Raw genomic sequence first — 17,628 nt, 5'->3', positions numbered from 1 at the left:
GTTTTATTTTAGTACAATGTCGATATCTCGCGGCATCGACCTTTTTTTATTACGCGCGGTTCGAAAAGCCGAGAAGCTCCCTCAAACTTACGTACTTAAATCCAGTATTTCATCAGCATTCAGTGATAAACTTACTATAGTGTGTACGCTCGATAGCCTGATTTTATTAGACCAGCGAGAAGGCGAAGAACGAGAAATCCGCAAGCTTCAAGAAGCACACTGAGCGTCCTTCCGAGATGTTGGAATGCATTTGAGAAAACTCTGCCATGGTGGCAAATCAAAACTGCGTTTGCCATTCGCAATGACCATAATTTTATAGATAAATGAATACCTTACAATAGATTTTGTAGTTTGCCGCAAATCTTTTGGATTTTTTTCTACTGCCCGCTATTCGAGCCCGCTAATAGACGACTACAACTAACTCGCACATTTGATCTCATATTTATTCGCTTCGCGTCTCAGTGTTGTACAATTTTTTCCATCCAAAGCAAAACACTGATGTTTGATGTTGTTTGTCCGTCGAATTCTCCGTTTTTGACAGTTGACTTCCATATGAACAAACAGTACGATTGAAATCTAGAAAATGCTCGCGAGTTCATCCAAAGCCAGTTGGTGACCTTTGCCATTTCCAGTGAAGCAGATGTGCCGCGAAATCGTTGTCTATTTTAAACAGTGTCGCGTTCCCAGTACCGCAGACACGGGGTGTTGTGTACTGGAGTTCGCCAGGTCAACCACAGTGAAGTACACGGCAAGGGCAGCAAGACTAATGCGTTTATTAGGATCAGGCTGAGCCGTCTATTTACAACACTTGCGGTGAAAACTAAAAAGAATACAATTGTCTAAGTCTAAAGAAACGGAAAAACTACGAATTCAACGCCGTAAAAAACGAAAGGAAAGAATACATGGAATTTTACAAGCGTAACTTACGTCTGATCTTGACTCCGGGGCTGAGAACAAGTTACTCCACGTTCTCTTAAAGACTCCGTTAGAAATAGCTCCGTGAACTCCTTACAGTTTGAAAACTCCTCGCAACTGAGAAACGTGCTTACATAAAAAGGATCTTAATACATGTCTTTGACGTAAAGGAAATAATAATGAAAAAAGCTTTGTGCGGCTAGCCAAAAAACGGATATTCGGTAATCATGCAATCAATAAAACAAAGCTACAAACATAAGAGGACAAATAGTCCCTGAGTGTTTCTAAAGTGCATTGTTCTTGTCAGGAACGTGACACTCCTCGCCCAAGGATGATCAATCCTTGCTCCATTAAACTTTACTTCGGTGTTCAGTAGGTTGCATTCCATCGGCTTGAACAGGTACCAACAGAACAAGCTCCTTTATTGGGCGTAAGAACGTCTTCTTCTTGCCCTCTCTCCACAGTACAACTTCCTTACTGCACCATCCTCGCTCTTGATAGCTTCGGATATCAGTCCCAGAGGCCAGTTGTTTCGGTGGGCGCCGTCTTCTTTGACAAGGACTATATCACCAGCGTTGAGATTTCGCTTTGAACTATTCCACTTGCTTCTGCTTTGTAGTGTCTGCATATACTCCCGCCTCCATCGCAACCAGAACTGGTCTGCCAGGTATTGGACTCGTCTCCAACGACGCCGTGAGTATAGGTCTACAGGTAGGAATTCTCCAGGCGGGGGACCGAGAGGTCGTGTTTTCATAGTCAGAAGCATGGAAGGTGAGAGGGGTTCAGGCTCCTCCGTATCAGACAGGACGGTGGTTATGGGGCGTGCGTTAACGATCGCTGTTACTTCTGCCATTAGTGTTACTAGAAGTTCGTGCGTGAGTTGCGATCCCCCAAGCTCCAAGAACATGGCGTCTAACACGCGGCGTATGGTCCCTATCTGCCGCTCCCATGCACCGCCGAAATGCGAAGCGTATGGTGGGTTGAAACGCCATTCGCAACCTTGTTCTTTGACGTATCGCTCCAATCTGCGTTGGTCCATCTCCTTCATTGCTTCATCTAGTTCTGACTTCCCTCCTATGAAATTGGTACCTCGATCGCACCTGAGTAGCGATGCGGGGCCTCGAAGCGCGAAGAAGCGTCTAAGCGCACAGATGAAGGAACTTGTGTCCATAGACTCTAAGACCTCAATGTGGACGGCCCTGCTGCTGAGACAGGTGAAGACTAGACCCCAACGCTTAGAACCGGTGGTTCCTCCTCTCGTCTTTCGAGTCTGAATCAGCCAGGGTCCGAAAACGTCAAAGCCGACGTTAGTGAAGGGTGGGGTAGCCTCTACCCTGTCGGCCGGTAGATCAGCCATTCGCTGCTCTAGGCGAGGTCCACGTAGCTTCTTGCAAAGAACACATAGACTGAGCTCCTTTGCTACCTCGTGATTTCCATCCACTAACCAATAACCAGCTTGTCGGATGGCGCCATGTGTAATTTGTCGTCCTTGATGATGGACTTGACCGTGATAATGGCGTACTATTAGCTTTGAGACGTGGTAACCCTTAGGTAATAACACGGGATGTTTCTCCTTGTACTCCAGCCTTGCACGTCGCAAGCGGCCACCTATGCGAAGTATACCATTGTCGTCAACGAACGGATCCAATCGATATAGGGCTGACTTCTTCATTTCACTTTTCTTCTCACTAATTCGCTCGCGGCGGCTTTCATCCCCGCTGAGATGTTCACCACGATACAACTTGAGCTCCTCTCCGAAGGCTTCTTCCTGGACGGTCTGAATTATGACTGTCATGGCTTGCTGAAGCTCCTTTAATGTGGGGTTGCGCAGCCGCGGTGCAGTCTTTGTTGCCACTGGCTTCCGCTCCCTTGTTTCTCGAGTCTTGAATTTTCTCCGTTTAAACTCCTTGACCAGAACAATAAGATTTGCAATTGCGCGCTGCAGCGAGGAAAGGCTTGAAAAACGTGAGAACCTATCAGCTCCCAAACCATGGCGTTTGTTTGTCTGTGTGCTGAAAGCCGAAACTTCTTTCCTAACTTCTGGGTCGTCTTCGCTTATTGGAATCTCCTCTTGTTCTCCGTTTGTTGCTGCTGTTTCGTCTTGTAAGAAGCGCGGTCCAGTGAACCAGTCTGAAGCCGCGAGACTTTCTGCACTCAGACGACGTGTGGCAAGGTCTGCAGGGTTCTCGTTTGTATCCACGTACCTCCATTGGTTGGGGCTGGAGACCTTGCGAATTAGCTGCACGCGGTTTGCGACGTAAACGTAGAATCTCCGACTCTCGTTTTGAATGTAACCAAGGACAACTTTCGAATCCGTATAGAAGGTGATACCATCGATCTCCATGTCAATTTCTTTGATAATCTTCGCTACGGCTTGCGCAGCCAGAACAGCAGCACACAGTTCTAGGCGGGGAATACTTGTTGTCTGTAAGGGGGCTACTTTAGACTGGCCTAACAGTAGCGCTGTGCAAACGTTTCCCTTGCTGTCAACTTGACGCAGATAAATGGCGGCTCCGATTGCGTTCTCGCTTGCGTCTGAGAACGCGTGAATTTCTCTCCGAACAACAGTACCAAAGTCCACTGGGCGATAGCAGCGGGGAACTGATACCTTCTCCAATTTGTTAAGTGAGGTTCGCCATCTTTGCCATTGAGTTAGAAGTGCGTCTGGTAAAGGATCGTCCCATCCTAACGGTCTGTTTTCGGTCGTTTTCTTCCCCATGGCTACTAACTGTTGTAGTAGTAACCTCCCCTCCAACAGCACTGGTGCAGCAAGGCCTAGGGGGTCGTACACAGAGTTGACGATCGAGAGCACTCCTCTCCGTGTGAATGGCTTGTCAGGTGGAGAAACTTGGAAGGTAAAGTTATCTTTCTCAAGATCCCAGGAGACTCCGAGCGAGCGCTGTGCCGGCAAGCTGTCACGGTGCAAATCCAGGTCGCGCACTCCTTTCCCCCTGTCTTCTGTTGCGAAGGCCTCCATTACTTCAACTGAGTTTGACACGATCTTGTGAAGTCGTAAGTTTGCTGTGGCTAGCATTGCTTGGGTCGTTTTGATGAGTGCGATGGCCTGTTCACCTGTGGGTAGCGAGGCTAGGCCGTCGTCTACATAGAAGTTACGGTGGACGAACTGAGCGGCTTCTTTACCAAATTTCTCCTCGCCGTCAGATGCCGTTCTTCTAAGGCCAAACGTGGCTACGGCTGGGCTGGGACCGTTACCAAAAAGGTGCACGTTCATGCGATACTCCGTTATAGGCTTCCCAGGAGTGTTGTCTTCGAACCAGAGAAAGCGTAAGAAGTTTCTGTGGCTGGGGTCCACGTGGAAGGAGTGGAACATCTGTTCGATGTCGCACATTACGGCCGTTGTTTCCTTTCTGAAGCGAATAAGGACTCCCAAAAGACTGTTCATCAAGTCCGGGCCGGGAAGAAGCTCCTTATTGAGTGATACACCTCCAAATTCGGCAGATGAGTCGAATACCACTCGTATTTGAGTCGGCTTCTTGGGGTGGTAAACACCGAAGTGCGGTAAATACCATACTCGGCCAGACTGGGAGTTGGCTGGTTGGGCTGGGGATGCGTGACCCTTGTCTAAGATCTTCTGCATGAACTCCAGGTAGTCTTTCTCCATTTGTGGTTTCTTTCTTAGCGTCCTGATAAGACCATTTAAGCGGTTGACTGCCTGACTTCGGTTGTTAGGCATCTTGATATCTTTATGACGAAAGGGAAGTGGCATCTCCCAGTTACCGCTGTCGTTCTTGTTTATACCGGTCTCCATTATTTCGATGAACTTTCGATCTTCGCAGGAAAGGCTGACGTCGTTATCTTCTCGTGTGGTGCGGAAGATATCGTTCTCCGGATCCTCTCTCCGTTCTGAGAAGCTCTCCTTGATTCTAAACTGGTTGGGGCACGGTATCAACTCGTAATGCTCTGGCTCCATGTGTTTCTTCCAAGGCTCTCCGTTGTTGGCCGAGAGGAGACTGGTGCGGCAAGCGAGCACGTGTGCTGGGCCTCCGACGATGTCTAGGCACATCTGTCCGATTATCGTCCAACCGAGCGAAAGCTTTTGTGCCCAGGGGGCTCCTTTGGGTCCATTTTTGAACTCCCAAACCTTGAGCAGCTCTGGGGCGTCTCTCCCGAGAAGCAGATGGATGTCTGCGTTTGGATCCAGGGGTGGGATTTCGCCTGCAATCTCGTGAAGGTGAGGGAATCTCCTCGCCATCTCCGGTGTAGGAATTTCGCGCTTATCGTGAGGGATGCTGTCACACTCGATCAGGGTGGGTAGATCCGACGTTACTCCATTAAGGGCTTGTATGATTACACCTGCGACTCGCCGTCCGTATTTGATTTCCTTCTCGCCGCTGCATGTGGTGAGAAGGTACTTTTCCTCCGGACCGACCGCTCCTAGCTCATCGGCGGGTTCGCTGCTGATCAAGGACGAGTTACTTTGTTCGTCAACGATAGCGTAAATTCGGTGGAGAGTATGTGGTTTCTCCTTGTTCTTCACGTCGACCAATAGCAATTTGCTACATGATACGCCACCCTCGATAGGTTTACAAGCGAGTGTACACTTGGTGTCAACGATTTCCGTGCTTGCGGCAAATCTCCTCGGCCTTTCCTTGTGAAGAAGCGCGATGTGGCGATCATCTTTGCATATGCTGCACTGTATTTTCTTCCTACAGTCGCTGGCCCTGTGACCTTCGGATAGGCAGCGATAGCAAAGTCCGGCCTTAAGGATCCAGTCAGTTTTCTCTTCCAGGGGCTTAGCACCGAAAGCCTTACACTCTTCTAAGCTATGACCACCTCGTTCGTGAAAGGGACATCGTTTTGTCTCCTCGATTTTGGGTGGGGCTGACTCCAGTTTGATGCTAGCTGGCCCTGTGTTCGTTTTAAGTGTTCTCTTACTCTGAACTCTCCGATTGGGTGAGGTTGATGAGCCATTAGGAGTGTGCGTGGCGCCTGCGAGAATGTTTGGATTGTTTTTAATCCTCGAATGCCTTAGGACTACTTTGGAAAAGACACGAAAGCCGGGGTACTCATCTCCATTTTTCTCCGAGTACCTAGCGATTTCTTTCTCCCATTTTCCGCGTAAAGAAAGAGGCAACTTCTCAGCAATCGGTTGTATGGTATTTGGAAAGTTAAGGCACGCGAGACCTGGTAAGTAGGTCAATTGACTGTCCACATCGGCGCAAAGATCGGCAAATTCTTGTAACTTAGCATTTTCGTTTTCGCTGAAAGCGGCGGTTTTGTTCAAACGCTCCAACAATTCTTTAGTGATTACGGCCGCGCTGCCGAAACGCCTCTCCAACTCCCCCCATAGGTCGTGCAATAGCGTGCCGGGGTCATGCTGTTTTCGCTTCCGGTAATTGTCAACCAGTTTTTGAGCCTCTCCGCTGGTGAAACTACGCAAATAATTTATTTCCTGAACGGGGTAAACGTTAACATCGCTGATCATTGCTTTGAAGGCCGCTTTCCACGGATGGAAAAGCGTGGGATCTCCGCTGAAGGTGTCTGGATGACATTTCGGAAGATTTTGTCTCGCCAATCCCGAAACTATTTGTTGATTTGCAGATGTCAACGATTCAATTAGCTGACTCCCGGTTATGTTAATTGGTGTTGATGCGATAAATGACTGCGGAAGCACGTGCCGCGAATTTTCGCCATTGTCTTCCCGCTGGTTTGGGGTCGAGCGCAATTTCGTGCGTGGGGTTCCGGAAATTCCCTTGAGAGGTGTGTTCTCTTGTCTCTCGGGGCCTCTCGCCAGAAGAGTGCTTTGTTCTGTTGAGTTACGTTTAGGCGGAGGAATTTCCGGCGGTGAGAAAGAATGAACCCACGTGGATGTTCTTTCGTCGCTTTTAGCCTTTGGAATCCCCTCGATTTCTATTTTCGCGTTTTCTTCATTTTCCTCCTCATTTATAGCTTGCTCGATCGCTTTGAGCTTCGCAAGTGCTATTGCGACTTTTTTCTCCGCGGCGATAATTGCTAGCTCCTTTGCGTGTTCCGCGCGTTCTTGTTGACGTGTGCGCTCAATTTCTGCTTCGCGTTGTTTGCGCTTGTGCTCTTTTTCGGCGACCATTTTCTCATAGTCCGCGCTTTCTCGTGCCGCTGCCGCTTCGGCGAGCGCTTTCATTCTGGCGCTACTCGCTCTGGACGAGCTTGCAGAGGATTTGCTACGGCGCGAGTGACGAGATAAACGCGAGCTTGTCTCCAACAATTTGTCGGATTGTCTACTTTTTATTTCTTGTATTAACTTTAATGCTCGGTCGAGAGTTAGGCTCTCTTCCACAAGACGAACTTCTACGTCCCCAAAGTAGTTGTGTTTATCTTGCGCGTAAAGGCTTCTTATTTCTTGCAATTTTATGTTTAATTCCCCAGAGAATCCCTCAAGGTCACGCAAGACTTCGTCCAGATCCGATCCTTCGTTTATCCCCTCAGTGGATCGTATGACGTCTTTGAGCATCTTGTGCACGACATTTGCTTCCCGATGTTTCTGATCGATTTCATTTTCTAACGCCTTTCTAGACAATGTTCTAACTCTTCTATCGGGATCTCGACCGACTACTTCTTGATCTGACGAGACTTCTCCTTTGTTTGGTGTATCGGCTTCCTGGCCACTCATTTTCGGCGCTGATTTAAGCTCTACTCAGTTACGGCTTACCTCAATCTGTTCTTGGTCAGACTTTTCACTGTCGCGTTCCCAGTACCGCAGACACGGGGTGTTGTGTACTGGAGTTCGCCAGGTCAACCACAGTGAAGTACACGGCAAGGGCAGCAAGACTAATGCGTTTATTAGGATCAGGCTGAGCCGTCTATTTACAACACTTGCGGTGAAAACTAAAAAGAATACAATTGTCTAAGTCTAAAGAAACGGAAAAACTACGAATTCAACGCCGTAAAAAACGAAAGGAAAGAATACATGGAATTTTACAAGCGTAACTTACGTCTGATCTTGACTCCGGGGCTGAGAACAAGTTACTCCACGTTCTCTTAAAGACTCCGTTAGAAATAGCTCCGTGAACTCCTTACAGTTTGAAAACTCCTCGCAACTGAGAAACGTGCTTACATAAAAAGGATCTTAATACATGTCTTTGACGTAAAGGAAATAATAATGAAAAAAGCTTTGTGCGGCTAGCCAAAAAACGGATATTCGGTAATCATGCAATCAATAAAACAAAGCTACAAACATAAGAGGACAAATAGTCCCTGAGTGTTTCTAAAGTGCATTGTTCTTGTCAGGAACGTGACAAACAGACTTATCTCGTTACCAATTTTCCACGATTGGTGGACGTATCTTGTTAACCACAGTGGATTTCTACATCCACTCCACTCTGTCCGCTTTAACTTCTGTGCTTCCAGAGAGTCCACAGAACGTCCCTTCGCCGGTCGGCCGCGACGTCTCCTTGCCGATCCATCGACAAAAATGTCATTTTCGGATGCTAAAACACTTTTAACCTTACAAAAATCGAACTTATATTTACAACAGGAAACAAAGATTATAAAAAGTGAAGAACGAAAAGCGGATGATCCAAATTCGGGCGCGATTTCGACAGATTGTTCCACCATAAGCTCGCATCGAATGTAGTGTCGACCCGTACAATTTATTTTTGAGCCGGTCTGCTGGCGCATGCGCTTGACCGTGAAACTCGATCATGCTGTACAGATTATCAACCATTGTATTAACAAGAGTACGACTCCATTTAATCTGAGATCAGTTCCAATTTTTTTTATAATATAAGCTAGTTGTTAAATAAGTATTGCTCTTCTGAAATAAACCATCCCATGTTAATAAAATTCTATTCTGATGGTCATTATAATTAGCCGGAGAGACAAATATAAGGATGATATTACCAGTAATTTATTGAAATCAGTTAAATTTTTCCAACCCATACTGATTAAAATATTTCTGCCCCTCCTGGGCCCTCATGTAAACTGTGTGATATAGGATCCATGTAGCATATTATGCATTTATTTATAATAAGTTTTTTCATGTGTGAATCCTGAAGTTGTCTCATGATTCAGTCATGATTGGAAGATTTTTCTATTTTTGGTTGTTTATTACGATGTGTTGTGCTTAAAAATTTATTTTGGTTTAAAAAATTTCAAACTGGTTTAATTTTTATTTCCCTTTTTGCCATATTCATTACTATAATCCAAGACAAAGAGAAATAAAATCTTACTGGTCTGAAAATTTTTAAACCAAAAAAAAAAATAAATAAAAGGCAGTCTATGACTGCATGTGGCTACTGCTTTATTTTTGTAGAATATTTTAGTAAAAAAGCAATATTGTATAACGTTCAGAGTGGTGAATTAGCAGCTCCAGTCAGCGCCAAATTAAAATTGTGCAGCTTAATTTGATCGTGTTGTCACCTGGAGGATTTCGGTTTGTTTACACTTTATAACACAGGGGACAGTAATACCATGGTTTACATAAGATTGCATGGTGAAGAAATTCCGTGAATCAAGACACACACAGATAAACAGATAATAAGCTTTCTTAATTGAAAAATTTATTCAGACAGACCTGTGTTCGCGCTTGAAAAGCAAATTCGTTCAAGTTTCGCCTTGAATAAAGGCGACCGATCCAAGCAAACTGCGAGTCACCAAAGCACAATTTCTCGACTCTTTTACAGTCAACCCAGGTCACGCGTGAACGATATTTTTGAAATTTGAACGGAGTTTTGAAATTTACATGTCAGTTTTGAAAATCGCCAACGAGATTTCAGAGTTCCCGTATAAATTTCCCTAGCTTATTGATGGTACAAAGCTATGAAATTTTTCTTTACATTGCAAAATTGAATATTTCAAGAATAACAGTTGTTTCCCAAGTATTTTGAATCTTTTTTTCAGTTAATGCGTCTTTTTCGGAACAATTTCCAGAGAAACGTCCAACATTCCATTCACACGTCGGAAATTACAAAGAGAAATTCGAATGTTCATTTCATTCTTGGAAATAATGTTCACGCGTGACCTGGGTTGACTGTAAACTGAGTACGTTTTTCGAAAATTTCACCAAAGCTTTTGGAAATATGGCAAATCGCTCGATTTAACATGAAGCATGGTGAAATTCACATTCAAACCTGTATTTTTTTTTTTGGATTCCCAGGAGCAGCAAACATTTTCGAGAACGTCTACAGCTCACGTGATGATTTGCAGATCTTGTTTACGATCGCACATGTTTCGCCTTGATACAAAATCTCGAACAGAAATTTCTTCTTTTTTTAAGCAGCCGAGTGTTCCTGAGAAGTTTTTCTTTTGATTTACAGTATTGAAAACCTGTGTTTTCCTTCCAAGAACCACAAATTGCCACCTTGAAAATCCACGCATGAAAGATACGGGAGCCATTTTGAATTGAATACAAGAAGCCGACTGAGATCTCGTCAACCTGTCGTGGTGAACTCGACCCAACTTCGGGTAAATTCTGCAATTCCTAAAGCTTCCGATTTACGGACTTACGCACAACACCATAACATAGTTGCTACTGACCTTCCCAGAAGGCAGTAGCCACAAAAAAAATTGAACCACAACATAATTATGTATTTCCTAGAATGAGAACATAATTATGTATTTCCTAAGATGAACCGAACCGCAGACAGGGAGCAGTTTACAAGATCAAATGCTGCAACTGCCAAGCCACTTATATTAGTGAGACCAGCAGAAATTTAAACGTACGACTGACTGAACACAAACGAGCAACTAGAAATGGTGATATCAACAATCACATTGCTAAGCACCATTTACAAACGAACAACAGAATCGACTGTGACTCTGCAAAGTGCATTACCTACAGTACAAATTACTATCAACGACTCACTCTGGAAAGCTGGTTTACTAACTTAGAACAAACGCCACTCAACCGTTGCCCACAACTACCTGCACCATACAAACGACTTATTGACAACAACAACGAAACAGACAAACAATAGACATTTTACTAACAATAGACCCACGGACGTTTTGACTAACAAAAGACAGATCGAAATGCACCAATCACTTTTTACAGTCTTCACAGCCAATAACATCATGGCTTACTGACAAACGACCAATAACATCTGGACTTCGTTGACCAATCAGGTTAACAACCAGAGACGTATATACCACCTACTGACGTTCCACAATTCACTTGACTCTGAAGATGACTTCCGCTCAGGTTGTTGAAACGTCTGTCAAAGTCACACTGAAACAGTCCTTCTCAGGACTACACTCACCCGGATGATCATAATTTGCGTACTTATGACATGACTCCTGGGTTCAAACCATTTACAATCCCTAGAATGTATTGATTAAAATAAGAATTTATTTCTTGAGGGTTTTTCATTGCATTGTTATGTTTGCTACCAGTTTGATTATCAATTGGTCATTGATTGGCCAATACCAATCAATGCCAATTAACAAAAAAAGCATCAACTGATCTATTGGGTTTCCGATCATTGATTTTCATCGCTTGTCCAGGTCCTGATACATACAAATAAACAATCAAAGGCATTGATTGGTTAGCTTGTGGACAGAAACAAATTTCACTTGGTACTTGAATGGCTTAATTGAATACTTAGTTGAGAAAGTGTTTAAACCTTCTGCCCTGATTTGTAAACATTTGCTGAAAATATTAAAGAAAATGCAAGGAAATATAAGCTTAAGGTTAATGTAATATAACATAGCTTTACAAAGTAGTTCCTTTGTGTCTAATTGCTCAATGAAGAAAAACAGACAAACAGATAAGTGTTTATTTACATGTAAAAAGTAATTGGAGTAAATTGTTAGTCAAATTTGAAACAAATACATTATTGACCTGTGGGGGGCATGTTTTTCAAATATTTCGTGAAAACTGTTAGGAATCAGAAATCCACACTAAGACGAAATCAGGCTATCCGTCTGGATGGGTTTCTCATCTTCTAGTGTGAATACCACTATTGTAATGACATCTTTGTTAACCCTTTCTAGACCAGGAGGGTGGAGTTGGGGCAATTGTGCCCGTGGCAACTTTGAACCTGAACAACTTTTTTAACATTCCAACAAATGCCCTGAAACTTTTCAGACATTTATCTGGAAGAAATTTGATGTGGTCGATTAGTGTTGATTCACTTTGATGTTACCATGGCAACCAATTTTTTGATGGGCATTTTTTTTTTCAGGAAAAAGAAAATCCCTTTTTAAAATGAAGAAAAATCACTTTTCTTCCCATAAATTTTATGTTTTTAGCTCCTATTAATGTCCCTTTATTGGTTTTGGTCACTTTTCTTTCAATTTTGGCACTTTCCTGAAGCTTTGTGCAAGTCTAGAAATCCAAGATGACCACTATTTGGCAATGATGACGTAATTACCATTGTGATGTGGACCTCAAAGGCGAATCTTTGGATGTACTATCTATCCCCTAAGTCTCACTGTCATAGCTTCTATACTTGAAAAGTTATGGAGGGGACACAATCAGCCCCCTCCAGCCCCAGAACACAAAAAGAATCCCAACTGGTCTAAATAGAGTTAAGGTGTTAAAGGGACACAGTCACCTGGTGCACATGCGCATTAGATACCATTTCTTAGCTGATTTGCATATCACACTTTATCCGCAAGTCGATCTCGCGCTGAGAAGCGCATCCTTTGAAAAATCTAAACAAACCTTGTCGAGTCGAAGTGTTTGCCAGTTAAAATTATTATAGTGATTATAGACCTAATGTCATATTAGAACACTCATTTTCTTGATACCATGGAAAATTTACCGATGGACTTGTCCAGGGAAAGCCAAACGTCAACGAATACCTCTGAAGTCGAAGAATCATTTAATTGTTTATTTCGTTATCCAGACGAGTGAAAAATTATCTTAGCTGTTTCTACGTTTCACAGTGTTAGCATAAGAGGCAAATTGAGTTCAAATATTAGCGAATCGCCTGAACTGCAGTGTAGCGAAACGACTTTGTAGCGAAACTACTGGTAAGCTTTATTTCTGCTTTCAATCATATATTTTGCGTTTATTATAATTTCCTTTCTACGACTTCTCTGTTATCCAAATTTAGGAACCAAACCCATGTCATTACAAGAACGCTTGCTCGACCCGTAGAAAACAAGGTTCTAATAGAGGTTTTCCTTGTCGAGGAGATAATCGACTGTGTACCGAAGCTTGTCTTCGTCTGAGCTCCAAACCAAGCAGCTATGACGCGAAGTTCGAATCGTTTACGAAGATTCCCTCCGGACGAAGCTTTCGCCAGGTTGAGAAAATGCGATTTTCCAAATATATATAATGGAGATTTGTTCTCCAGTGTTTTTGATTGATGTCTCTCGTTATATTGGTCAACGCAGGCGATTTCTTCCGCCCGGCGCCTTCACGTTTCCCACCTCTTCTTTTCATGTTCCGTTGGAGACGCGATCCATACTGTTTTTAACCAAATATGATACAATAATACCATGGGATGAGCAAAAGCATACTCAGAGACAGGTTTCCAGTAAAAAAATTGAAAATCCAATAAAACACTGGGAATATTGAAGCGGATTTCTAGATGTATTCGACGCGTACTTTTGATTTCGGCTTACGGTGGACGTTTTTCAAAATTGACAAAACTAGTGTCCAGGTCAGCGCGGTCACAAAGGTGACTGTGTCCCTTTAATTACTCTAACTTTAACCTTGTCTGACAGGGTCCTTTTGTTTATTGACCAATCAGAGTTTTTTCTAACTTGTACAAAAGGAAATCAATGTAAATGCATCAGTTAAGGGACATTTATCTGAAGTTACAGAATTATAGGATTGTTTTCAAATTTTGCCAAGTCACTTACTTACATCTTTTTTCCCTAAATTTGAAAATGTTCAGTCACCATCTTCAGAGCTTTCACTTGCTTCATCAGTTGCTTCATCAATTGGCTCATCAGTTACTTCATGTGCTGCTTCCATAAAGCCTTTCACATAGTATTTTATTGTAGCAAGAGCTTTCTATGTCACTTTACCTTAGTCCACCATTCTTATTAACCATTTGATTTGATTTGCATTAAACTTGTGTCGTAAGAGATTCCGCACTTGCTTCATCAATCATAGTTATACTTACATCTGCTGATATCAGTTGAATCATCGAATAATCTAAATGTACTTATATGTGTGTGTGGAGGGAATGGGTAGGGTCATATAAATTTATGGGGGGGGGGGGGGGCTACATTTTGTTCTGCAATAATCACAGGCAGGGTCCTTCAAAAACACGCATATCAAAACACAAATGCACCAGCCCTCCCCCCACATCTAATTTATAACGGGCCCCTAATTAGTTGAAATTTTGTTGGTAAAAATCCTCCTTTTTGCAATAGACCACCTCCCTGTTTTCTGAATTATTCCTCTGCCAAATTTTGTGAAATTCTAATGACTAGTTCTTGATGAAATGGTGCATTTCCTTGAAAGTCACAAATACACTCAGTCTTAGTTTTTGTTTGCAACTGAGTTGTAACGGTGAAGGTCAAAAACATGCAATAAGGTTTGATTTCTTAGGATGTAAAACTACAGATTCCAACCCTTTGAAATAAAAAAAGGGATGTGTGAAGGCATGAGCCACTAGGGGGGTCCAGGGGCATGCCCCCCAGAAAAATTTTAAAAATATAGGCCTTTAAGATGCCACTTCCTGTATTTTGAGATCATAAACTATTAATTGTTTTCGATAACCTGGTAGAGTTTTAAACACACAGTAAAAACGAACTAGAACAACTTTGAACCATGCACGAAGTCGAGGCATCCCAGTACCTTACTGTGCCCAGAAAACCGCAGGCTCATGCTAAGGTGCCCAGAAAGTAAAAGAAGCCCGAGATAACACAGAGAAAAGACTAAGGATTGTGCTAAAAAGACTGTTAAAGAAGGGGAAACATTATCTCCCTTTGTCAGAGGAAAGTCACCAAAAAGGGGATAATATTGATCAAAAACTGGAGGGTGGAAACAATCACTGAAAACTGGAGGTTTTTGGCCAAAATGGGAGGGTCGGAATCTCTGGTTTAGGTCTTAAATCTGATATACATCTAGATTGTACAGAAACGTTCCTGGGTATGCGGTGATTTTAGAGAGAAAAAAATTAATGGCAATTTTTTGTCCATATAAAGTGGAAAGTGATTATCAACGCCATATTTGTTTCTCTCAGTCTTTGAGCGCTCGCCAATTGGCACACGTCAACAGCTTTCACTGCAGAGCTGAGCATGCATGAAACTGTATTTATAGCTGCCCTAAACAAAACCTTAAGCAACACACAGAAAAACAAAAATTATGCAAGTAAATATAGATCATGCTATTCGCCTAACCAACTAACTTAAACTAACTACATGTAAAATGAAGGTTCAAATTGTTAACATATGATAATTTATGCCGTACAATGGACTGTTATTATTGGTTTAGTTTACATGAAGTAATGAGTTTGTTGTTATCTTCGCATCACCATCTGCGTTAGGTTGTTCTGTTGAGAGTTTCGCTACGTTACCGTTGTGTATTAAATGTGTCCTAAAACTATCGGCCTTGTGGTGATATCAACAGATCCTTTATCTCAAATCAAGGGAGAAATAAAAAGTTTCCAAGAAAGTTTCTCTTAAAATCTCAAAGCAATGTTGCTTCTCTTGGTTCAGGGGGTAAGTTATTCCATAATATCGCTCCACTGTAACTAATTAAGCTTGGCAGTGTTATTCTTTTTGAGTATTGGAACTATACAAACGTGAATACAAAGATTCTTATCTTTGATTGTGATAATTGTACTTTGAATGGAATAGAATGGAATGTAATGTAAGCAACTCACCACAGACTGATCCAGTGTTTGCATGCCCTACACCACAGTTCTCATCTCAGGCACTTTCTTTCCCTAAGCCAGACTATTATACACCAAACCTGTGATTCCCTACTTGTAACGAAATTAAAATGCCAGGATTTTGCTATGTTTTTTACCCTACTGGCTTGAATGTATAGTGGACCTTGTTGAATTTGTTTTCAACAGCGGTAACTGCTGCCATTTTAGTTTGCAAATCACAAACTAGAACTTTGTTAACCCTTTAGGCCGTAACTGATTAGTGCTCATCAAAATTATCTTTTTGATATCAATGCTATAACTTCTCCCCAGTGCTTTTATAAGAAAAAAATAATGGACAAGATAGGAGAAAATGTTATTTGATATTAGGGGTCAAAGGGCCCTAGTCAGCCACGCCTTTGTTTTTGTTTATATGGGAGAGTTTGGCTATTATATTTAATTCGGAGCATGTCGAAATGAACGAAATCACTGAGAAACTACTAAAGATAATAAAACTTACTTTCAGGAGCACAACTTACAGTAAAGCAATAAGATTTCGCTTCACCATGCAATATCAGTAATTTCGATGGCATCGAAAATGGCGGAGGCTGACTAGGGTCCTTTAAATGGTTAAGTAGTTTATTTTGGTTTCCGTGCTGTGTAGACTTCTGTTACAGTATTTATACAGCAAGTTAAAAGCAGTTTTATTACACTTATATACACTACACTTTTTGGTTTAGAGCTTCACCCTGCTGTTGCAATTTCTCCCCATCAGACTTTGGATATTTTTTAGTTTTCTTGAAAATATTTTGAAGGCAATCCAGCCATTCAAGCAATTTAATTTATTTCATTTAAAACCAGGGCACACATCCAAGTATGTCTTGGAAGGAACAAAATCAACTAGTCAAAGTAAGAAGACTAAAAAACTGAGCTGTCTTTGATTGTTTTAAATAAAACATCTCACAATTCAGTCAAAAAATTTCACCATGCTGTCTGGATATTACTCTTCCAGAGAGTACACAGTATTTTAAACACAGTGTGCATACCAGTAATTAATTTGATTTATTATGTAGGTACTAATATGGATGTGTATTTTTGTGAGTCAGTCAGTCAGTTCATCAGTCAATTAACAACAAAAATTCTAAGGCACAATGTACTATATTAAGGAAATGTAAAGCTAAATTAAGTTTTCAATGTTTTCTTTCTTTTTTTTGTTTGTAGGAAAATCCAGGTCAAGGGACAACAGATGGAACTTTTAGAAACATACGACATTTTACTTGTCCAGCAGACTCGGGTGTGTTTGTTGGACTTGATAAATTAACACCACGAGGCGATCCCACTTCAAAATCTTCAAAAAAGGCAGAAAGTCATTCAAGTAATATTGCATCACGAATCAAAGTAAAGGAGACTGTTATGCCATCATTCTTGAAAGGGAAGAATGAAGAAAATTGTGCTCAGGGTGACAATGAGAAGTTGCTTAAAATTAATCAAAGGGCTGTGACATTCTTAAAAAACGATCGCCCTGTGAGGGGATGTGTACGTTATATAGGGAAGGATACTGATCGGAATGGAAAAAAGCGGACAACCGTTGGCTTAGAACTGGTAAGTTAAAAAGATTTAAACAAACGCACAGCACTAAAATAATGAAGCGTACATGACATTATTAAAAAGCAGTTACCCTATAAAGGTATCTGTAAGTTTCACTGGCCAAGATACAAGCCAAAGGCGTAATGGCAAAATGTGGACAAATGTTTTCTTGCAACTGGTAAGTTGATTAGCATAATTAACTTATTTTGTATTTATTGTGTTGCTGCGGCAATCTTGTGTTTTGTCAGCTTTGTCTGTTGTTATTGGAAAACATAACCGCATGTTACGTCCTGCTTGGCAATGTCATTCAAGCAATTGCTTCTCCATGTATGTCTCTCCCTCCTCCCTTCCCCCAAGTGTTACATATTCATCGTATTATATCTTTTCCTTCAATTTAGGAATCTGTTGTCTTTCT

The 17,628-nt window shown here is 42.1% G+C and overlaps 2 protein-coding genes across 2 annotated transcripts in view; one reads left to right on the top strand and one right to left on the bottom strand.

Moving 5' to 3' along the window:
* LOC146450249 (uncharacterized) overlaps positions 1–17,628 on the top strand; it is an 85,385-nt gene that overhangs the window by 50,497 nt on the left and 17,260 nt on the right. The window contains exon 2 of the mRNA XM_085100572.1: positions 16,848–17,228. Coding sequence (XP_084956698.1) covers positions 16,848–17,228 — 381 coding nt within the window. The remainder of the gene's footprint in view (positions 1–16,847; positions 17,229–17,628) is intronic.
* LOC146450250 (uncharacterized) lies at positions 1,337–8,148 on the bottom strand. The gene is made up of 2 exons (XM_085100584.1): positions 7,848–8,148; positions 1,337–7,740 (listed from the first exon to the last, which is right to left on the bottom strand). The coding sequence occupies exon 2, from the start codon at positions 7,523–7,525 to the stop codon at positions 1,337–1,339; it is 6,189 nt and encodes a 2,062-aa protein (XP_084956710.1). The 5' UTR covers positions 7,526–7,740; positions 7,848–8,148.

This window comes from Pavona decussata, unplaced genomic scaffold, assembly GCF_977016875.1.
Source record: "Pavona decussata unplaced genomic scaffold, jaPavDecu1.1 SCAFFOLD_470, whole genome shotgun sequence".
Taxonomy (NCBI): Eukaryota; Metazoa; Cnidaria; class Anthozoa; order Scleractinia; family Agariciidae; genus Pavona; species Pavona decussata.
Note: the sequence above shows the minus strand (reverse complement) of the source record. Positions and strands in the feature narration are given on the sequence as shown.